General features: G+C 37.1%; 2 protein-coding genes across 2 annotated transcripts; both read left to right on the top strand.

The window, feature by feature from the left end:
- The first annotated feature begins 1443 nt into the window (after positions 1-1443).
- On the top strand, positions 1444-10598 carry LOC136838557 (carboxypeptidase Q-like). The gene is made up of 9 exons (XM_067103689.1): positions 1444-1966; positions 2534-2643; positions 5277-5427; positions 6167-6413; positions 6851-7018; positions 8313-8431; positions 9208-9372; positions 9564-9627; positions 9857-10598. The coding sequence occupies exons 1-9, from the start codon at positions 1598-1600 to the stop codon at positions 10033-10035; spliced, it is 1572 nt and encodes a 523-aa protein (XP_066959790.1). The 5' UTR covers positions 1444-1597; the 3' UTR covers positions 10036-10598.
- Positions 10599-10739: 141 nt separating this feature from the next.
- On the top strand, positions 10740-16325 carry LOC136838558 (uncharacterized). Its single transcript, XM_067103690.1, has 4 exons — positions 10740-12142; positions 12272-12374; positions 13338-13443; positions 15415-16325. The coding sequence occupies exons 1-4, from the start codon at positions 11946-11948 to the stop codon at positions 15831-15833; spliced, it is 825 nt and encodes a 274-aa protein (XP_066959791.1). The 5' UTR covers positions 10740-11945; the 3' UTR covers positions 15834-16325.
- The last annotated feature ends 7328 nt before the right edge of the window (positions 16326-23653 follow it).

The following is a 23653-nucleotide window of genomic DNA, read 5'->3' as shown; positions in this document are numbered from 1 at the left end:
ATGTCAATACAAATGTGCCAAGTCTCTTTAAAATCCGTTTTTTCTCACTCAAATTTGCCTGCTTAAAATAAAACATAAAATTTGTTTGAAACGAATGGAAAATATACCGAGCGGGTCCACATAAAGAGTGAAAGGGAGTGAAAGAGAAAGGTGGAAATATTTCAAGATGAATCATTCCTTGTTTAGTAGCGATGGCATCAACAGGTCTGAAAGGATGAGAGATAGCGATGATTTTATAAGAAACTTATCATAAATAGTCTCGTACCATCTAATGGCGAGAACGACCTTAAAGATGCAAATGAAGTCGAATGAAACTCGGTCCTGAGAATTACCACTGAGGAGAGGCAGGCTCAGCAAATTACTTTCCTCGATGCATTGGTTAAAAAAGGAAAAAAGAAAAAGAGAAGGCAACGGATTCATTACCAACGTCCACCCAGGACCCGCTCAGTCGTTCCTATCTACACCCACGACCAGTACGTCCTGCCTACACCAAACCCACAAACAGGGAAGTCCCGAAGTGCAAAAAGAGAGTGCCAAGACGCATGTACTTAGTCAGGCATGAGCGCCTACGTAAACAGGACACTTCCCAATTGATTCACGTGAAGCCAGTTGCATCACTTATTAACTAATACTGGATACAAGGAAGGTACGACTGAAAAATGAATAATTTCTGAAAGGATGGAAAGGTGAGGAGACAAGAGGAATAGGAAGATCCCCATCTATTACTGAATAAGCCACAGCACCACTCACAAACAAGAAGCCCAAGCCATTAGAGTGATAATCCGGAGAGTAATTCATACCGCTCATGTAGACCAAAAAATATACTTCCGGATCTTCCGTCGCCCAAATGTGAAGGAGAGTAACAATCCCAATGGAAAAAAAAGAGCTGTCAATTCTCCTCTAGACGAGTAAATGCATGCAGCATAATTATATGTAATCTACTGGTTACTTCTTTTTTTTTATCCGATATGTAAGCCAAACTTAAATCGAATGAATAGGCACCAAGATTTTTTCACCAATAATATTTGGGTCCCAATGTCCCTCGGGTTGTTTGACTGAAAATGACAGATTTCTGAATCCTGGGAAAACATGAACGTCTCACAATGACCGGAGCGTCTCCTGTGCCTACAAATATCCGACTTTTCGAAATTGGTACGCACGATTACTGTATTATTACAAATTCTGAAGTCAATTGTACGAGGTAGTTTTCACAAAAAAAAAAAAAAATAACATCAAGTAAAGCGCCGATTAATCGAAACCTAATGAACAAATAAAATGTTAACGGTACCAATTCTCAAGATTATGAATAAATCATTTGCAAATGATAATCATGGGAAAGTCATCATCTGCAATTGTCTTTTTAACTATTTTTGCTGTCCAATAACAATTAGATCTTCTCAGATAAGATTACAAACGACAGTGCTACGCACCAGGTCTTGAGTGCGATTACAGAAGATACGAGCATCAGGTGTACGTATCATGAGTGATAAGGGGTATATATGTATTACAAAGACAAGTCGCACCAAACATCAGTAGGTTACAACTCCTTCTGACGCTATCACGGCTTCCTTCGGTTTTTTGCGTTTCAAGTGAAGCAATGACTATAACAAAGACATACAGTTTGCTAGTGATATTCTGCAGTGTTTTTATTAGTGGAGGTATTTACGTTCTCAAAGCCAATGAAGACCCTGCCCATCCTTTATCTAAGCCAGATGCCGATTCTCCAAACAGCATCGGCTTTGGTCCCTCGAAGCATCGGACACCAAATGTAAACAAAGCAACCAATGCTGTAGCTTCTTCTTCTTCCAGTAACTGTAGTAATATCCTAAGCCCCGAACTTATTGAAGAGATCAGAGGATATAAAAAAACTGTGGACCAGATCATTGGCTACGTTACCAGCGGGGAATACAAGGGAAAGGCTTACGATTCTCTTGCAGCCTTGGTCGATACCTATGGACCTAGAATTGTAAGTGTGATTCTGGTAAGCAGGTCACGCATTGAACCAAACAAATGACGACAGTCATGATGCTTTAGTTCATTTCTGTGATCAAATTTACCACTCCAGTCGTCTTTAAGTGTTAATTGATCGGCGCATTTCATTTAATGATCCACTGTCAGTAGAAATTTAATCTGTTTAATTAAAGTAACAATAATTTTATCCGTAGCATAAACTAAAGGTATTTTTTAAAACAATAAATGACGATGCTATTCGGTATTTATCAACAAATCTTGTGTTTCATACAGAATTTCTTTTAAATCATAGATTTCATATACTAGGCTAGTCTAAAAGGAGAAAAACAAAAATTCTGGTTTCTGTAAATTATCATTATCAAGTAAAATGACCTTTTAAAATAGAGTGATATAAAGTTAAAAAGCAAAAATAACAAATAAGTGGGTATTCCGCCATGAATTAAAACTACAATGAACTCAAGGATAAGAACCTCCGTCTGTTCCCATGCAAATGGACAGCAAGCCAGTTCTCAGCCACCCACTTAAAATAAAATAAAGTAAAAATCTGTTTCGTCGCACACAGACCGGGTCTGGAGTGCTGGAAGCAGCTATCGATCACATGCTGGAAGTCTCCCGCGCCGAGGGTCTGGAAAACGTTCGCACGGAGGACGTCGTCGTCCCTCACTGGGAAAGGTTGGTGGATGGGTCTTATTCTCCAGGCGCTCGCACAAATAAATGCGGCGTTTAGAGCTGAGCTGTTTTGCAGAGAGAGAGAGAGAGAGAGAGAGAGAGAGAGAGAGAGAGAGAGAGAGAGAACTGCGAGCGTCAAGCACAAAAGTATTGCTGAAGAGACCTGAGTAAATAACATGAATAAAAAGCTCCAGGAGACATATGAAGATTGAATAGGACAATGCTAACAAAAATGCCTTAAAAAAGACAAAATATAAATGTATAAAAATAAAGGGTCAAAAAGATTATCTTGATGGACAATTCTAGAGACAAATGTCGCGATAATAACTGAAAAAATGATGACAGATCAACATTTAGAGTTTTGTAATTTCATAGCTTGGCGATGTCTCGCTGGGATATCATTTTTTACTAACAGTCAAATCATGCCTTGATAAACTAACTTAAAGGGATTTTGCCTTAAAAACAAATCTTAATTAAGCATGAAATTGGTAAGATGAAGCCATCTTGGCTTCCGACTCAGTTTTGTACAGTAGCTCGAGAGGTTTTGTCTGAGATAGATAAGAAACTGAATAATCTGCTGTTTTAACTTAACCAAAGATAGTTCGTCAAAGGAATATCAGTTGTAACAGATAAATCAAGATGACGATAATAATGTTTATTAACGTTTCATAATCTCTCAGCATTATTTCTGCATTCCTATGCATTTTCAGACACATCGCACCTGCCTCTTAATTAATGATGAAATGTGTTAAGGTATGGCTGTCACTTAAATGATTCCCCAACAAGTAAATCCCTATCTATTCTTATTTACGCCTTTGGAGCAAGAGAACCTTAAGGACACCTATGTTTGCACTATAACCTCATTCAAACGTAAAGCATTTTAGTGCCTAGAAGCAGCAAGGAGACTTACTGGGCAACTGTGGGAACTCAACTTATGAAAGTTCTCATGTGGAGTGCTTCTTGGGAAAACTACGTGGGAAAAAACAGATTTATCTCTACAGCTCTCCTGTCATCAGAGAAGCACCACACTCGTGTTTAGCGATATTTCTTAGCAAAAAGGAGAGAAAATACAAAAATTTTCGGCTTGTTATCTCTTCTTGAAACCCAAAAAATTGTTGGGCTACTATCAGATTCTGTGCACAAACATTAACAGGAGTCAACTGGAGAAACTATAAACAAAGCAGCGCCTATTACCTCCGGCAAGTTTTATCAGACTCTTTCACAGTATTGACTGTACTTTGACCTGAAGTTTTCCTGAGCTCTACAAGAATTAAACTAAACTTTCACCTGACATAACCTCTATCAGAAGCTATACAGCTAGATTTCCAGAATAATCACAAATTCAGTGAACTCCTGTTTATGTCTGTGCACAGAATCCGAAAGTGCCTCAACCATTTTTGGGATTTTCAATGAATGGCAACAAACTGGAAACATTTACCAATAATACAGCAAGAAAAAATTGAATTAGGAAAAGAAACTATGTCTTTAGCTGTAAAGAAAAATCTGAGAGTTATAAATTTGGCTAGAGGATAAAAGCTGCAATATTAAATATTAAAAACGTTATTGGTAACATGGCGTCCACAGGGCATGTGTTTAAGTAGTTACATTGCCAGGTAATGTTAGATTTTATCAGCTGGCCCAAGAATTGAGGAAGTATCTCTGAATGTCGAGGTCAGGTTAGACAATGCGCTTTAAGATAGGTAAAGAAGTTTAGAGCTGTATTGGTCCCTCCGGTCGGGGGCAAGAGGTACGGGAAGTGGGAGGAGGGCCGGAGCGGGGGTGGGGTGGGTTCTGTTGTGATATGTTAGGTTAGATGGAAGAAGGGTAGGTTAAGTACGCATCCCAGTAATCTTGTTTTATACCAACTACGGATAATTTGCAAAACAACATTTTAGCGCATATCCCACATATGTCATTATGATATTCATGAATTCTTTGCATAATTAATCGTAACCATATGATTTTCCTGCGGATAATCCTTCCAAAATACGTACACAGATTATAGCACTTTAGACTTCCTACGATTCATCACTGCAGTTAAAGATGGCGCCAAAAGTAAAATGACTATCAGATTTTGTGCCTCATTGGCTATCAATATTTCGGTAAGCTGTTAGAATTAATAAGATTAAAATAAATAACAATGCAAAAATACCATAAGTAAGTAATCGCTTTTTTTTTTACATGCACCGGGTACCCTCAGGTTTGATTAGCATTTTACACTGACGTCTCCTTCATCAATTTTGTGTCAAACGTATGGTGTTAAAATCTTGCGAAGCATACAGTTAAAGAAAATTTGAATAATTCACTTATCAGAAAAAGTGCGGGTCAGCAAAAGATAAATATAAAGTGTATACTTGATATTCAGGTGACGAGAAAAGTAACAATGAATATGGTAAAGTTACAGGGAGCTTCAAAGTAGAAAGAACACAGCTTCTTTGAAAATTTAAATATATGATCATAAAACATTCACAGTATTGCTGGGAAGGTGTTGATGGAAATTCACAAATAGAATGTGATTTGTGAATACGACCAAGCAGGATATTCCCGATATGGCATCGAACTAGGACGTATTTATAGTTTCACTTTAATCCCAGTATTAAAAATGTTCAGTTCTGAGTCTCAGATGCTCCAAACAGAAACGACGAGTCGGCTTGGATGGTCTTACCTCGTCTTCAGAAGTTGAACTTCCTCGGTCTGGGCAGCTCGGTAGGAACTCCTGAGGAGGGCATCAAAGCGCCAGTGCTCGTCGTCAAGGACTTCCAGGAACTGGAAGAGAATGCCCATCTCGTAAGTAATAATCCTTGATTTAGACATTTTCAGAGAGTTAGAATGTCAGTCAGTACAACAAAGTTCACGTACCTAGGCCTACAGTCTACCATAGTTTATCGGAAGACGATGGAGTTTTAATTCAGCTTAAGGAGCAAACCGTACCAGTATTTTGACATACTATTCATTATGAAAATCTATAAGTGCCATAAATGTTATGGATGTCACGTGACAAATTCAAATAACGTTAATAAGGAAATGAAAGTCAAATTTAATCTGTGCTTTAAGTCCAGCCAACAGCCCAGAATGAATTTCTACCTTGCACAGTAAACCTGAGGATTTAATCCATGCTGCATTGCACATGGGCATAAATTTTCATTATATTTCAAGGAGAATAGTATTAGATATAGTGGTTTAATCGATAGATTGAATGACTGTTTGAGAGAGAGAGAGAGAGAGAGAGAGAGAGAGAGAGAGAGAGAGAGAGAGAGAGGGGGGGAGCCTAGCTTGGTGTTGTTTGCGGCAGGCACCCTTTGAATTCGAGAGTATAATAACACCATTATTACTGTCTAGCGCTTTGGTGAAGGTATGAGCTAGGTAAGTAACTTGAAGCACTGGTGATGCTAATTAACCTCTCGTACATCTTTGAACATAAAAATTAAAAAAACTTTTATACCTAAAAAAAAAAATAATGGAATAATATTTGTATGCTCAGCAAAAGACTATTTCACTTAGCATCTAAGAGGAACTTTACCTTCAGGCCAAAGGGAAAATCGTGGTTTACAATCCAGAATGGGTGTCCTACGGAGACACTGTACAGTACAGAACAGCAGGAGCGTCAAAGGCTGCCGAAGTGGGGGCTGTGGCATCCCTGACTCGTTCAGTAACTCCGTTCTCGATCAATTCCCCGCACACGGGGCAGCAGTTCTACTCTTCCGATGTCAAAATACCAACAGGTTGTATCACCGTCGAAGACGCCGCTATGCTGGCAAGGATGCAAGAAAGAGGTGAGTTCACCCGCTACTCAGGTAAAGGTCTTCTCAGTGACTGATAAACAGCAACATGTATAAATACAGCATTTTATAAGTGCTGTATTTATTCATTACGCTTCCTGGTTAACGTGTTTCTGATGCGTCGTGATGATTTTACTGTATGCTTTTAGTGTAATAAGTGTATGCAACTGTATAAGTTTCATTTATAACACCCTGTGAAGTAACCAGGCAAGATTTTCGTCCATTTTTTAATAGTTATCCTTCTTCTTCATTAGCTAATTTGCGTAGTCATACAAATTTAGCAATGCTCACCTCTCTCAGGTAAATGGAATAAAGTATACTTTACGTTCGTGCCATAACTGTCAGAGCAGACTCTCCTCGATATGAGATAAATGGAACTGAGGATTAGATCTAAACCACCGTGAGACTCATTCGATTCCAACTGCTTTCAGGGGACACCGCTGAAATCCTCCTGAAGATGGGAGCCGTTAACTACCCCGACACGACGTCTCGAAACACCATCGCTGAAGTGACAGGCTCTGAGTCTCCTCAGGAGGTCGTTGTGGTGTCGGGACACCTGGACTCTTGGGATGTGGGACAGGGTGCTATGGATGATGGAGGTGAAGCTTTATTTACATCGTAGTTGATGCCAGCTTCGGTTTAAATCAGTGCTTGTCGCGAGCTAGATTATTCAAAATATCCGCTAAAGAAAGGGGAGTAAGTAGGTATCGAAACCCCTGGTCAAAGTTGATTCAAACTCAAACCAATACAGAATTTTATGATTGGATACGCGTACGAGCTTATTAAAGTTCCATAAATCATAAATTAGGAACTGTAGCTCATTTAACTGGCATGGAACACCGGGTATGCTATAAACAAGGCGAGATTTAAACTGATCAATTTTTGCCTGAAATCGCAGTTGAATGATAATACCTAGATCTACAATTTGAAAATATTTGAATATCCAGTACGTTAAAGTTATTGTTGAAATTTCATCTCGTCAAATAATTTCACTTGGGCTTATGTCAAAGATCCTGAAGTAGGTCAAACCAATAAATGCTAAAAAAATTAAGAGAAGTTTCCTAGCAGTCACTTTTTTCAAAGAGGAAGGAAGTGAATGTATTAATTAATTCATGGATTTACAAGTAAAGGCTTCTAGCTGGAAAGCTACTTCAGCAACTTTTGTTTCTTTACATATTAGTCTTCCAATAGAATTGCACTTCAATGCAAAGGTGACGTGAAGATTTTAGCAACTGGCCAATGCTTGTAGGTAAAAAAAAAACTTAAGGTAAACTTACATTCGTGACACTCGATTATGTAAACGATCTACTTATCAGGTATGTTCTCAGCCGCCAGATGTGAGGGCGTGATGAGGGGAAGTGGGGATTTTCACACTAATATTTATTTCCTTCAAAGCAAACTTCATGTGGACCAGATATGATGGCCTGAACTGGTGTCTGCTTTTTAAGTCTTTTGTGATACTTTTTACATTTGTATGACAAATTTTTGTTCAAAGTCTTGATATGTTATGACGGGGGAAACATATCTGTTTAATTAACAGAGCAAAAACAAGGAAAAAAACCATTAAACCTGTTATTAATTATAATTTCGGTGGTTGTTTTAAATATTTTTTCTTTACTTTTGTTGTTACATTTTTTCTTAACTGGTTCTGGTTTCTTTACCAGGTGACAGTACTTATGTGGTTCAAGGTTGCGTTTATTCATAAAACATGACTATCATTTGGTTATACCTTCCTTTCTCTTAGTTTATAGGAAACAGAGATTATGAATTATTTTGCGAAATTAAACTCAGAATTGTTCCCATGACCATAAAACGAACCTAAGGTATGGAAAGTCAGGTACGCGTGTGATTTTTGACCATATCAATATTAATAATGAATTGATTTTCGTAAAGGCGGTGTCACTATCTCGTGGAACGCAGCCGTGGTGCTCAAAAAGCTGGGACTGAGGCCAAGGAGGACAGTGCGTGTCATACTGTGGACAGGAGAAGAGCAGGGGATTGTCGGCGGACAGGTAAATACTACTCGGGTGTCTTTGCAGTGTGGGAGATGGAGAGCTGAGAATGGGGTTAATGATATAATTGATTTTATGAAATTTAGGCTTACAGGCCATTCACTGGGGCACTTTTGGCAGTGAAAAGAGAGAGTTGGAGAGCAAGGTAAAGAAATCCAGAAAACAAAAGCAGACGAAGTACAAGGATCTACAGGTGGAAAAGAAAGAAAACCCCGTGGGGATTTGGTGCAGTCAGTGCTCCTCATGCGGTGCACTGCAGGCATTACTTAAGGTTTTTGCAGCATCCCTTCGAACCCTAGCTTTAACCCCTTTCATTCCTATTACTGTACCTCCGTTCATATCTTCTTTCTTCCGTCTCACTTTCCACCTTCTAACAATGGATTCATAGTGCTAGTGGGAGGTTTTCTTCCTGATACACCTTTCAAACCTGTTTACAGTCAATTTCCGTTTTAGCGCTTGGCCTCTGGCCAAAATTCTGTATTCTATTCTATGCTCTATATGTGGGTGCAGCTAGGGGGCAAAGAGACGCTGCAAACATCATTCAGCAATGCCTACATGAGGTTCATGTCTTACTTGTTCATGAAACAGTGTGGTGGAGATGGGATATTGCTGCCGAATACATTATAGGAAAACAGATATAAATTATTGTAAAAGACAATATTGTCAATATTTTTTCGAATAGTATAGTAGTTGCGGTCCGTCGTATGCACTCAGGGACCATAGAGAGAGAGAGAGAGAGAGAGAGAGAGTAACGCTCCTTTTCCGGTTCCGTACAGGATTATTACCACAAACATGTCTCCGACAAAGACAATTATCAGATGCTGATGGAATCAGACATTGGAACGTTCAACCCACTAGGACTGGCCTTCAGTGGCAATGAGGAAGCTACGTGCATCATGCAAGAAATCATGAGTCTGCTCGAACCTCTCAATAGCACTAAGGTAAAATCATGATCTCCCTGAAGTCTCCTTCATTTGGGGTACATCTTGAAATATCCATCGGAAATGAACACGTTTGGAGATTGCATATTTGATTCACAAAACGGTACTTTAATTGTTTAATGTATAATTGTATGTGCTTTTATTTTCGTGCAGTGTATAATTCAACTTGCTATTATTTTCGTTAATGGCAGATTGTCAGCCCCATGGATGGAGGCCCAGACATCGAAATATGGTCCAAGGCAGGTGTGCCAACAGGTAATCTTTTTCAATTTTGCTTTAATGTGATAAAAAAAAGTTACCTTTAGAAAAAATAACATGCAGGTTTTAAATTTATCTTTTCCATCTACTAAAGAACAGCAAAAACTGATGTTTTTTTCCTCCTAATATTACACGGTCGAAAATCGCAATTTCTTGAACCTGCCAAGAGAATAACTTACTTCCTTCTCCTTGTAAGACTTCAAACCATTTTCCTCTTCCTTTAAAGGTTCCCTCTACAACGCAAACTCCAATTACTTCTGGTTCCATCACTCCGACGGGGACACGATGTCCGTCGAGGATTCGGACACCTTAGACAGGTGCCTCGCCCTGTGGACATCGGTTGCCTACGTCACTGCCGACATATCTCGGAGGCTGCCTCATGAGAGCGCCCACGACGAGCTGTGACGCGATCATGAGTGGTCTTCAGGTCATGTAACATTTGCGAACTGAGATGCGCAGTTGCTGACAGTAGCAAATGCGTTTCCATTCTGGCTGGACATGGTTAATAATTAGGCTTTGCTATACGATACAGTTTACATTTTTTTTATTAGGGATGCTTACATGGTGCTGTATTGATTGTATTCTTTGTGTATTTAATCTTTCAATGCAAAATTTCTGAATTATAGTTATTGTGGTGAGTCATTGTATTTGAATGAAATGAAAGTACTTATGGGTAGCGGGTGAAGGTTTTCCCATATTTACCGTTTAAAATGTCCTTTTGAAATAAAAAAAAATTACCTTTGCCTTGGTTGTAACCCTTGTTTTTTTTTTTTTTTTTATTCGGGTAACTTGTTTTTCTTTCATTTTTAAAAAAGAAAATCTATTTAAAAAATCATACCTTTTTATCATTATTGCAAAAAAGTTGCACTTGCTTCTTTATTGAGTACATAAGTTTTGCTAATTATACAGACTTTACAAGCTATACTTTTCTCGACTTAACCTTTGCAGCAAATAAAGTTTCAGCAGTACCTTTCGTTTGCTATCCATTAGTAAGATCTGTTTCTGGCAACCTAGGCATTATTTATGAATTGCGCTGATATGTTTCCTACACTTAATGCAACCGAAATGAAATATCTGTAATAAATTTGTCAAAGGAGGTTTACACAAGACGTGCAGCGGCTATTCGGATATCGCAAAAATATTGGAGCATGAATTTTAGAATGCCTGCATGCTGTGCATATTAAGAGTGCAAGTTTTAGGGTCAAGATATATACGCCGTTCTTGGATGACTATAGTTGAAATCACAAAACCAGTGATAAGGATTAACGTAGCTGTGTAAATCGAGAACAACTGAAATCAAGACTATCGTTGGAGAAGGTACAGTACTTCAAACTTTTTCCTTGCCAAGACACGACATCTGCTAAGGATCATGTGTGATTAATTTTTCGATTATTAGTGATTGCTTTAGGTTCCATTGTTGTTAGATGCATTTTATATGATGTACCTTTAATTTTAATTGTATAGTATATTACAGTAGAAAACTGTCTCTTCGTGATTCCAGAGCACATAAACACTTGTTCAGCACTAAACCTGCTAGCCACAAAGTGGAAAAGCATGGGCAGAATTACTTAAAACGAGAACAAAAATCACGTTAAACATATATCATATTCCTATACCTTTGCAGCTTCATTTCAATTCATATCTCTATCTGTATCACTGGTACTCACTTGGCAACAAATGTAGGCCCACTAACCTACTCAGCTGTCGTTGTGATACGTAGCACACATCTCAGAACTGTGAATGAGACTTAGCGATTAACGGTTTCATATCACATCAGTGGTACTTTCAGTTCTAATGACGTGTCTAGACGCTTTTTGGGTGACCACTTTACATTTTTATTACTAGTAGTAAGGAATATTAAACCGATTCTTCACGATCGATATTCTTTTGTGTAGGCTAAACTAGTTTGTTAGCACTCAGCGATTCGAATACAAGTGACGTGACGTCATGACGCTACGGCCGAAGACAAAGCCCTGATTGGGCCGCATTTGATATTCAAAATTGAAATCAGTTCGTTGCTGACAGCCACGTAGGCCGTTGCTACTTAGTTACAGGGTTTGCCTTGCCTATGGACTGCCTAAGTGTGAGATAGCAGCGATTCTCTGTGATGAAGGTGTTTAGATCAAAGGAACCAACTGACAATCTCACTTAAACGTCTGTTCCGTTGACATAGTGTGCGAAAAATATTTGATATATACAAAAGGCAAGACAGTAGGTAAAGTCCCAACACAATGCCTTTAGTTGTGGCTCGAAAAAATAATGTATAGGCAATTATATCTTGCTCTAATGGAGGAATTTCACAGATATTTTCGATAATGGCAGGAAAACTGTCACTTTTGTTACTGTTCATGTGCTCCACGGCCATGAAAAAAGTTCCCATGGCTGAACCTTTAATGCGAGACGAAAGGAGTTTCTGGGACTTCAGAAGAACTGCATTCCAGGTCAACCACAATGACCTGAAGTCAACCATTGGCACCATGACGTCTTACTTACAGACCATGAGGAAATTCAGGTACGTTTTGACGTAACGGTATTCAAAGTATGGACACTGACAGAATCTTTTGATTGCCCTTCACCTGAGATAAAACGCTGACCCACTAAATCTATAGATACCAAACAGATGTTCTCTTTTGTATTGTAGGAATTCATACGACTTTGCCAGCGTCCAGAACCTTAGCTCCTTCACAGAATTTTCGAGATACTTGTCACGGGCAAACCTTCATCTCCTGGGAGGGGTAGACCAGGTAAGATATCACAAAAATTAAAACTGGAAAGGACACCATCGTATTACAGTGTAAATTCAATTATAGTGTATGGAAATATGTATGATAAAACGGCATCTAATGAAAAAGAAGACTTTTTAACTGGAATCAAAGCTACAGAAGAATGGGTCTGAGAGCTTCGTCTACTGAGAAAAAGCCTTACGGTATGATTCGAAATTGTTGGCATCATTGCGTGGTGTCATTTTTTTCAAATCACACCACGCATCTATACACATAACCAAAGGAAATTTTCTGTACAATATAAGACAAAACAGGAAAAGATATACGTAGGATAGACGGTTTTTGACACCCGTTTTCGCTGCACATGTTTTATAATAATTCAAGAAAGAAACGGACCGCATTCAAAACGCAATAAGCATTAAATCGAAGTCATTATGTTTGATTTTGGTATTATTTCTATGTGGGTGTAAATACTAGATTTTTTGGTTACTAGTTACAATTGAATTATAAAATGTTAGGAAAACGTTCTACATACAGTAATGGTTTGCAGCCAAAAGTCTATAAATACAAAAAAGGTTTACAATATTGTAAATGGAAATTTCTTTAGCGGACAGTACAACATTCATAATTATTCGAATGGGGCATGTTAGGTTAGCCTCGAATTTTATCCTAGGGAACACTATTGAAGACATAATTATTTTAAAAACTTTACAGTGTTGTAGCTTGCATGGTATTTTATGTTCTAGAAGGTAAAACGTAGAAGCAATGTTGAGAATAGAATATGATAACCACTTTAATTTAATCTTGACCTTCCAAAATAATTCCCCAGTAAGTTTACTTAGCACTGTTACCCTCTTTACAAGACTTCTGTATGTAGGACTTCATAAGGAAACCTTTTACTTGTATTCACTGACATTCCCCTGGTATGATTTTCCTTGCGAATTCCTAGATGTTCTCTGTGTCCCATGCGTTGATGTCTTACAGGACGAGGGATCTGAGGACGCCAAAGGACTGAAGAAAAGTCGTGACTTGCTCTTTGCAAACGCCCACCTGACAGGAAGATCCAGGAGTGTACGCAGCTACTGTGGAGGTAATTCAGTGGTTGCAAAATGGTGGAAACTAAATCAGGTCATAGGTGTCCCAGTTTAGGTTGGGTGAGGATTGGACAGTGTATCAGGAGCGGCATTCACTAAGACAGCAATGATGAACTCGAGTCTTAACCTGTATGTAATCGATTTTGGAACTTTTATGAATAAAAAAAAAATTAAAAGTTTTGCACCGAGAAGAATACCGGAAACATTGATACACACTTGTTAACTTAACACTTAGTTCATTTTCTAGTTTTAATTATATTCCGGCGTGCGTAGCAATGTAATTTATGTTTTACATCCCCAATCAATATTTTAATTATCGTGGTTTCATTGGCAAAAAGCCACTTTCATTGCTCTCATAACCTGTTAAAATAGATCATGCGTAGAGAGCAGTACCTATTTTTATCAGTCTCTCTCTCTCTCTCTCTCTCTCTCTCTCTCTCTCTCTCTCTCTCTCTCTCTCTCTCTCTCTATATATATATATATATATATATATATATATATATATATATATATATATATATATATATATATATATATATATATATATATATATATATATATATATATATATATATATATATATATATATATATTCAAAGGTAGATTAAATATTACAAAACTAAGAAAGACGCCCTCAAAGTCATTTCATAGGTTATACGCAAACTCAAAGAAAATCTTTACTTAAACAAGGATACAGTAGAGAATTTTATTTATGAAAGAATTTCCCAGATAACCACACGCACCATTTCTGACATATTTTTTCTATTCAGGCGCGCATGCCCACATTATGATAAAAGATAAGGCGTTTTTAATTTCGTCAAGGGTATGTGGAAATTTATTTCAACGGGAATTTTTTTATTTTTTATTAATAAAAGGATAATTTTAAAGCAAGGAAATAAAATAAATTATCTGTACTGAAAGGAAAAGAGACATTTATAGGGGATTTTTCATCAGATAAGCACAGGAAGGTCTCTATGATATTTTTCGTGAAGAGGTGGAGGAACTAAGAGTATTTTCAGCAACAAAAGGAGAGGAACCATCCATACATAGTACTACTATTACATACGTACGTGAGTACATATTTGTATATTTACAAGGTATCAGCAATTTCATTCCGACGTAATCCAGCATAAAGATTATACAAGGTTTGACATTCAGTCTCCTCTCAGATCTTGAGTCATTTTCTATTTTATTCTACCAACAGTTTTATGAGGAACTAATCGAGGGATCTTTCTTATTATATATTTCGTCTCTTTACCATTCTTCATGGCAACACTCATATGAACACAAGGCAAAAATACTAATAACAGTCAGCAAAGTACCACGAAGCAGAAAGGCTGTGTTTGAAAGAGATGAGCGATGCATAAGAATACCGACACAAAGCAACCATGGTAAAGGAGGCAGCAAATAAAGAAAACATAAAAAGGGCTTGAGAAATGTCAAATTTACAGTGCAAGGGGCTTCGAGTTTATGTGGCTCCAACTTCTAGAGGGCGCAGCCTTCCGGTTTTTCAATGAGTCTTCAGAAAAGGGATTGCCGACTCCAGGTACCTATTCTTGCATATTTACGCCGATATTTTAATTCACATGCCTTAAGCTGCAAATTTCGTTTAATATCAGATTCACTCAACCTCTGAACAAACACCGAGGGGGAATTTATGTGATTAGCGATCCGTTGCCTGGTGGACTGGAACCACCGAATGGCTGGGGAACGACGACTATCAGTGAAATTAGTGTCACTGAAATTAGCGTCGTCGTTCCCTAGCCATTCGGTGTTCGAGCCCACCTGCTGAAGGCTTGCTCATCACATGAATTCCCCTTCGGTGTTTATTCCGAGGGTGAGTGAATCTGATATTAAATGACATTTGTAGTTTAAGGTTTGTCAATATATAAAAAAGGTAACGGTGTGTGTGACGAAAATTTATAAATTCATATGTGATGTAATGAACAACCTTTATTCATTTCCAGGTCATTCGCCTCTTGGTCTCTTCAACTTTCTAACCTTCATTGTCTACGCCTTCGCTCTGCTGGTGACGCTTTTGCAACTGGCGGCTGGGTCAATGGCAGACTCACTTGGCAACAATTTTCTCCCGGGACTTTTGGCCCTAATTGCACGAGGAAAAAGAAGGAGGAAGAGAAGAAGCAGGAGCAGAAAGCTCCAATCCTTCAGATTCCATAAAGGATCAAGGGCATTATCAAAATCGACAGCGGACGAAGTGAGTTTGATCGGCAGAGAGATGGGGTCAGGACTGATGACGGTTTTGTTGGAGTTGTCTGGGGTTAAACTTGATGATGATATGTTTTGCAGAAATTCGTTGTCACGGTTGGCTCACAATTTTCTTTGGGATAAAACTAGTCCCTATGTATTTAATGGTATTACATCTTGAGAAGAAGAGTAAGCCGTGTATTGAAATAAAGTATTTATGAAAATTCTTGTTTACTGACCTTCGAAGACTTGTGTTAGACTTGAAGGGTCTTCATCGAACATGAGGTAAACATTCTAGGTAGAGTAATATAATTATTATTCAACATGAATAAACATCTGTATGGAACATTTTTAGACCTATGACTTGTTTAACAACCATCCTCATAACAATGCGCAAATATAAAAAAAAGACAACAAAGATTTAGAAAAAAAAAAAAAAAAAAGACCCGTAGGGGGATAGTGCCGTCAGTGCACCTCAAGTGGTGCACTGTAGGCATTACCTAAGGTTTTCTTTCAGTCCTTTGACTGTACCTCCGTTCATATTCTCTTTCTTCCATCTTACTTTCCGCCCTCTCCTAACAATTGATTCAAAGTGTAACTGCGAGGTTTTCCTCCTGTTACACCTTTCAAGTCTTTTTACTGAACTTCCGTTTCGGCTCTGAATAGCCTCATAGGTCCCACAAACAAAAAAGTAAATCAATAAAAAAAACCTAATATACAAGTCTGGGAATACAAGTAAGAAAAACTTTAGACAGTGGCAAAAAACAACTCAGATCAATATATAATTAGAGAGAGGAATATATGGTAATTATGAGTATCACAGCTCCTCTTTAACAGATGACTGTTGGCACCAGTAATACTGCCAGGAGGATCATTCGACAGTTTTATACAATAAAAAGGAGCATGAGTCGAATTGCACTCTGTAATGAGTCAGCTTGGCACCTCAGTGGAATGTAGCTTCTTAATACACAAACGTGATCGACACACGCTCCTACTTTTCAAAACCCACTGTGCCCTCTTCCTATTAATTCCTCCGTCGTCTGACTTAATCTCTAAATCAAAGTCCTATTATACACCTTTCCTGGCATGTAATGCTGTGGCCACATTGTTCTTACAGTCAACCCTGTCACCTTTACTGTTATACAAAGGAAAAATAATTCTCTTCCACTGTTTTGGAACTTTTATGTAATATAAACATCCTTACATACCTTGGTCAGCCACTCGATCCACTTTCGCTCGGGAGCAGCAACATCCCATTTGTATAATTATTCATCCCTGATGGGTTCTTCAGTCTTCAAGCTTTTAAACACTCTCTTACATCCTCAACAGTCACATCCATAAGCATTCTCAAATTTTCTGTTACCCTTTCCACTCAGCTGTCCTTTGCCTCATCTTCTGCATTCAACAACTCTTCAGAAGACTTACTCCATCGACACAGAAGCTGCACTCGATTGAGGCATGATTTCTTCCTCGCAGACTTAATAAACCTTAAATTCTCTGGGTCGCAAACATAACCCTGTATCGTGCTTTTTTGTGATAATTGAAGGGACATGTTGGAAAACTTGTGAAATTTCTTGTTATTTTAATTTCCAATATACGTTGTATACCATTTTCACTGTCTTTGATTTCTTTGAGCGTTTTTTTCTCCCTAAAGTATTTTGTTTATTTGATATTTGGAATACTGGTAAGAAACCGATCAGTTAGGCGCACAGTAGTTAGCATACTTCGATGTATCACAGTCAGGAAGATCATGGAGCCAGCAGCTTCATCCCATAAGGTTGTGCACACAATATACTGTATATATACTGTATATATATGTATATATATATATATATATATATATATATATATATATATATATATATATATATATATATATATATATATAGAAACAATGGAGTGCTGCAAGGCCTTACGTGGATTTTGTCTTTATTTTTATATTAAATATTCATCACGTTCCATATTTTCGTGATTCAGTTATACATATATATATGTGTGTATATATATGTATATATATATATATATATATATATATATATATATATATATATATATATATATATATATATATATATATATATATATATATATATATACACGTAGTTACAAATTCATAGAAACACTATAGAGTATTAATGATTTTGCCACAGTCGCCGTGAGTGGGGATAACGGTGCATCACCAAGAGATGGCCCTCCTCCCCCGGCGCCATATGGAACTACCGACCAAGACCTCGGTAGTCGGTTCCGTTGCCTTACGACGCCTCAGTCATCGGTTCTGCCGGACAGAAGTGTGTTACGGTGAACGGTACAACCCAGTGCAAATATCACGCAAGTGTGAATAGTGACATTGCAATAGTGCCATCGAGAAATCAATCGCAATTATTCCTCCTTTCGACTTCAACTTCCAGCGTCGCCATGATTTTCTACAAATTAAGCATGCAATTTACGCTGTTGCTTTTGGTTATACATATATGTCACCACAAGGCAGAAGGCGAAATGGGTAAAGGCCATAAAAGGACGAGGCGTAGTCGTTACCGAAAGGAATTCGAGGACATGGGAAATGTTCCCGGAAGTGAGGAACCAGATCGATTTGCGCATTCCAACTTGACCGAGACTTTGAGCACACTTGGAAGATACCTTCATCAGATGAGGGCGCTAAGGTAAGATAAAACCTGAATCCAGCAATAATAAACTTAATTTTTGAAGGTGGTTCTACCACATGGAAAGCTCGTTTTGATGAGAAGTTAAATATTTTGATATTTTGAACATTATAGTGTTTGTAAATAATTTTGAAAGAAAGAAACAACACAATCTACACCGAAGTATCTGAACAGACCATTCTTGATAAAGGAACAGCAATAAAATGGTAAAGTTATACTAAGTTTTGTGTTTTATCAGTAAAACGTCACAAGCACACGTAGGAAGCTTTTCTCATGTATAATATCTATCTATCTATCTATCTATCTATATATATATATATATATATATATATATATATATATATATATATATATATATATAGTATATAAATAAATACTCACACATGCACACACATATATATTATACATATATTATATATATATATATATATATATATATATATATATATATATATATATATATATATATATATATATATATATATATATATATATCACAAACATAGAAATCAATTCAGTAACTGTAAGTGGAGAACGAATCTTTGCCAAATGTTGAGTACATGAAGTACTGGTTAGGACTACCGAAAAGTCGTTGACTTGTATTTAACCTGCTTTTGATGTGTGTGCGACAAGTTGCCGACGAGATTTGATGACATGCTTTACTGCAGCCTGGACGCGTTCTAACGGTTTACAACTTAAGTTGGTCAGTGAATGACGGGGAACGACAAGGTGAGAAAGAGAGAGATAGAGAGAGAATGAGAAAAAGACTTAACAAATCAATAAATAAATCGATGATAATGAAAGTAAATTATTCAAATACAAAAAACTGAAATACTGTAAACAAGTGTCATCAGAATCAAGAAAGCCATAATTCTATCGCTTCCTCATATAAGGTATCTGTCTCTTTCCAGATCAAGTAAGAATCTCAGTGGAGTCGACTGGGATGATGAAGATAGCTACCTGGACGCGTTGAAATCTCATTCGCTGTTTACCTCTGCTGCCAACATTTATATTCTGGCTGATGACTTCTCCGAGTTTCAGAAGGATTACAGTAGCTCTGAGACCACGAGTACTGTATGTAGTGTAATTTACTATATATATATATATATATATATATATATATATATATATATATATATATATATATATATACATACATATATATATATATATATATTTATATATAAAATATATATATATATATATATATATATATATATATATATAATATATACATATATATAATTTATATATACACATATATATATAAATATATATATATATATATATATATATATATATATATATATATATATATATATATATATATATATATATATATTCTTGTAGTTTATTTAATAGCTAGTATGAGTGCTCAAAACGAGATACCCTGGGTATGTACCCAAAGAGCGAAAATGTAACTGGTACTTAGTCGATTGTAGTTAATGCTCATCTCACAATTGTTCGTATTTGCTTATATAATGAAAACCGAACAAAAAAAGTTAACTACGAAATTAATGACATTGACATTCTATTGACAGAAATAAAATAAAATCTAAAGCTTTTCTTTTCCTTCATGGAATAATTCTAGAGGTTGTAACTGGAAATATAACTTTTCAGAAACGAGAGAATTTCGCGGAAGGTCACCTTCCAACTGTACCCCAGAACACTTTGACGGGCAGTGGGTAGGGGCAGAAGCCATTCTCCCCATGGCAGTTACTTTAATTATGGCAGTCACTCTCAGTATGGCTGTGGTAAGTAGTCCCTGCTCTCTTAAATAGGTTTCTTCAGTTTGTTAATGGCAAAAAATGCTCCAACACTTTTGGTCAAGTTTGGCAGAGTAGCGACAGTGTTCAGTATTTTGGATGTTGAGGGTAAAGAAGTCTGATGGCGCTAATCATGTTTTTAGGCGTCTTTCATTTAAGAGTACTTTGGTTTTAAGTAACTTACTGTACCTTTAAAGTACTCGTAATAATAGTAGTGTTATATCTGTTGCATGAAAGTTATTGAGTGTGTAGCTAGTGCACAAGTTAACTAAAACAGTATAACCTGAGAGTTGTAATAAATCATAGAATATAACCTAGTTCCCACTTTAGGACTCAGAAGTCTATAAGCTCTAAAAACTATGCAGAGCAGGGATCCGTAGGTGTACTATAGACATTTTAAATCCTTGCTTTTTTTAGTGTTACTAATTTTGCAACCAGTTAAAAAAAAATTTAAGGCTACAAAGATTTCACATTGCAAGAATGCATGTTGTAATGCTCTCTCTCTCTCTCTCTCTCTCTCTCTCTCTCTCTCTCTCTCTCTCTCTCTCTCTCTCTCTCTCTCTTTTCCTGCCGAGAGCGACCAGTGTGCAGTAAATGTAGCACACTGTCGAACTTCTCAGTTCCAGAAGTCTTCTATTCCTCACACCGCTGGACTATGGAACAGTCTCCCTGAAAATGTGCAACTGGAACCTCTAAAGTTCAAGCGAAGATGCAATGCATAACTACTCTACAACAATTCACCTTGTATTTTAATTATTCATTTATGTTTTTATCTGTTTACTTAATTATTTATTAAATGATCTGTGCTTTCTGTATTTCCTTTTATCTTCTGTAACTTCTTCCAAATGAACACCTTATTGTTTAGAAGCTTGAATTTCAAGTCAATGGCCCCTGTAGGCTTGTTCCATAAAAACAGGGGTTTGTTGAATAATAATAAAAATAAGGGTTTATAATAATAATCTGAATAATAATAATAATAATAATAATAATAATAATAATAATAATAATAAACAAGGGAGGAAACCTTCACTGAGGGCAGTAGCTTTGAAAATGCTAGCTGTTTCTACAGCAGTTAATTTGTATAGAGTCTTTTCTAATCGTCTTACAATAATAATAATAACACTGATGACTCATTTCAATGAGAGTTCTGTGTCGTAAAACACCCCAGAAATAACAGGTAGTGTTTCCCTTCAGCCACTTCCAGTCTTCGAACATAACGAGAGTACCTTTGTCTTCCAGGATCCAAGATGGGAATCTTCAACCTCCTGACATTCTTAGTCTACGGGTTTTCGCTTTTCGTCACTCTGCTGAGCAGCACAACATTGGGGAATCTCCTGGCCAACATCCTGAACGCCAACATCGTCAACAACATTAACACCAACACGAACACCAATACCAACGAGAATATGAACATGAATATGAATATGAATATGAACGGGCGTGCCTTCCGGTTTTTATCGGGTGCAGACGCATACACTTCCAGTTTTGACGATGGTCGGGGACGTGAAGTAAAGAGGTCAACAAGTAACCATGACGGCAGTAGTAAGATCATGAACAAGTTTCCGTCTAATGTAGAGAGGTTCTTAGGTGCAAATTTGCTGGTTGTCTTTTTGCAGTTATCAGGTAGGACGCTGAGCGTCCGACCATTCTGTAGCATTGAACCACTGGACCAGAGGACTAAAAAAGCACTTGGAGGAGTTAAACGGAGAGAATAGACTAGATAGCAAATAGGAAGGCTATTCTCGAAGTTATTGATGAAATATGATTGTATTTCAAGGCTCTCAAAAATACTAGGAAATACAAGAGTTACGAGGTATTGTGGCCATCACATTATATACGGACATATATATGTACACATATTCTTTTAAGATATATACATGCATAGACACACACACAATAATATATATATATGTATATATATATATATATATATATATATATATATATATATATATATATATATATATATATATATCAGTGTCGTTGTATAATGGTAGCATAATCACCTCATCAAGAGGAGTCCCACATTCAAGTCCCATTATGCATCAGTGGACCAAAATAATGATATATGTACTTGGTAGTTATCTAGCTACAGTGGTTGCAGGGAGGGGATAGCAAAGTCTTCCCATGTGGTGGTGGGAGTGTTGGGGTGGAGGGGGACAAACTGAGACCTTTTTCTAATAAATCCATTGCATCCCCTCTGACCCTATCAGTGAATTATGTATCTGGTGGCTGGTCGACTTTGGTGGGTTGCTGCCAGGTTAGAGAAGGGCAACCTCACCCGATTCCCCTACCTTGCTGAAAGCCAGAAAGTTAAGAGGAGAGGGACAGTACAAGAAAAGACAAGGCAATGGTCACTGCCACTACAATTACCTTATCGTGACTGAATTATCTATGCAGAAACATTTCGCAACATTAGTCACTTTACACGACGTAGAAAAGACACATCATCTTTACCGTGTACGCCCTCTTGTGCTTATATGTTATGGCCTTTCCCTCCCAAGGCTCACATGTTATGGCCTTTCCTTCCCATCTTCTTCGCCATCTAATCCATCACTTTGTAGGCTTCCCCCCTCCCACATTCTCCTACAGCTTCCAGATTATATACCCTTGGCCACACTTTATTTGATAACTAATTTTGCTCAATCATTCATTCCCTTATATTTTCTAACCTTGGCTTCCATAGACACTCTAACTCACTCGCAAATCTTTTGCACACACCCAGCTGGCTTCCTTGCTTTTCCTACTCTGTGTCTCACCTCTTCTCTCATCCTACCATCATCCATTATATTTTGGCTACTCTCAAATATCAGTGTAAAACAATCTGTTCTGTTCTTATGTTAATCACATTAAGATTCCTTGTCCTGTATTCATGGTTTTGATTTAGCCTCATAACTCTTGACTCCTGCTCAAATTTACATTCAACCTTCTCGTCTTACAAATACTTTCAAATTCTATAACTATATATATATATATATATATATATATATATATATATATATATATATATATATATATATATATATATATATATATATATATATATATATATATGTGTGTGTATGTGTGTGTGTGTGTGTTTGTGTGTGTGAGTGTACGCGTTCACTATCCGGCAAGTAATTATTTATCAAATAACGAAACTATTTCTTTTTTCATAAGAAAAGTAGTTATTGCTTTATTGCTCTTAAAGAGTATTTTGATAACCCAGTGATTGCTACCGTTACGGTGAATCTTGTACAGTCCACTGAATTCGTCGTGAGAATTATCGTGACTTGACGAAAATCGAACGGGCTGGTCTGATCTGTCTATATTCAGCGGAAAGTCTGCTTTTGAGGCAGTATGTTGCAAAACTCCATTGTCTCCACGTGAGAGACACCTTGAGACAATTTTCATATCTCGAAATTAGTCTACTTAAATGTCTGAAATCCGCTGGTTTACTTATTCACAGCATTTAACAATACTAAGTATGAATTCTGTTTAGTTATGGATCGGCGAATAATTAAAAAACGTATTAGAACAAAAGAGCATCCCGTTCTTTCAGCGGAATATGAGTGTTTCGTGCAAAACAGTGTTGA

Source organism: Macrobrachium rosenbergii, chromosome 5 (assembly GCF_040412425.1).
Source record: "Macrobrachium rosenbergii isolate ZJJX-2024 chromosome 5, ASM4041242v1, whole genome shotgun sequence".
Taxonomy (NCBI): domain Eukaryota; kingdom Metazoa; phylum Arthropoda; class Malacostraca; order Decapoda; family Palaemonidae; genus Macrobrachium; species Macrobrachium rosenbergii.
The sequence above is the reverse complement of the archived record's forward strand: the minus strand, read 5'-3'. Positions and strand labels throughout refer to the sequence as shown.

Excerpts from the sequence above, each read along its gene's own strand:
- LOC136838557 (XM_067103689.1), top strand. The coding sequence starts at position 1,598 with ATGACTATAACAAAGACATACAGTTTGCTAGTGATATTCTGCAGTGTT. Across the intron at positions 8,432-9,207 it reads AGGGGATTGTCGGCGGACAG|GATTATTACCACAAACATGT; the intron begins GTAAATACTACT and ends GGTTCCGTACAG. Across the intron at positions 9,373-9,563 it reads AACCTCTCAATAGCACTAAG|ATTGTCAGCCCCATGGATGG; the intron begins GTAAAATCATGA and ends CGTTAATGGCAG.
- LOC136838558 (XM_067103690.1), top strand. The coding sequence starts at position 11,946 with ATGGCAGGAAAACTGTCACTTTTGTTACTGTTCATGTGCTCCACGGCC. Across the intron at positions 12,143-12,271 it reads CAGACCATGAGGAAATTCAG|GAATTCATACGACTTTGCCA; the intron begins GTACGTTTTGAC and ends TTTGTATTGTAG. Across the intron at positions 13,444-15,414 it reads TGTACGCAGCTACTGTGGAG|GTCATTCGCCTCTTGGTCTC; the intron begins GTAATTCAGTGG and ends ATTCATTTCCAG.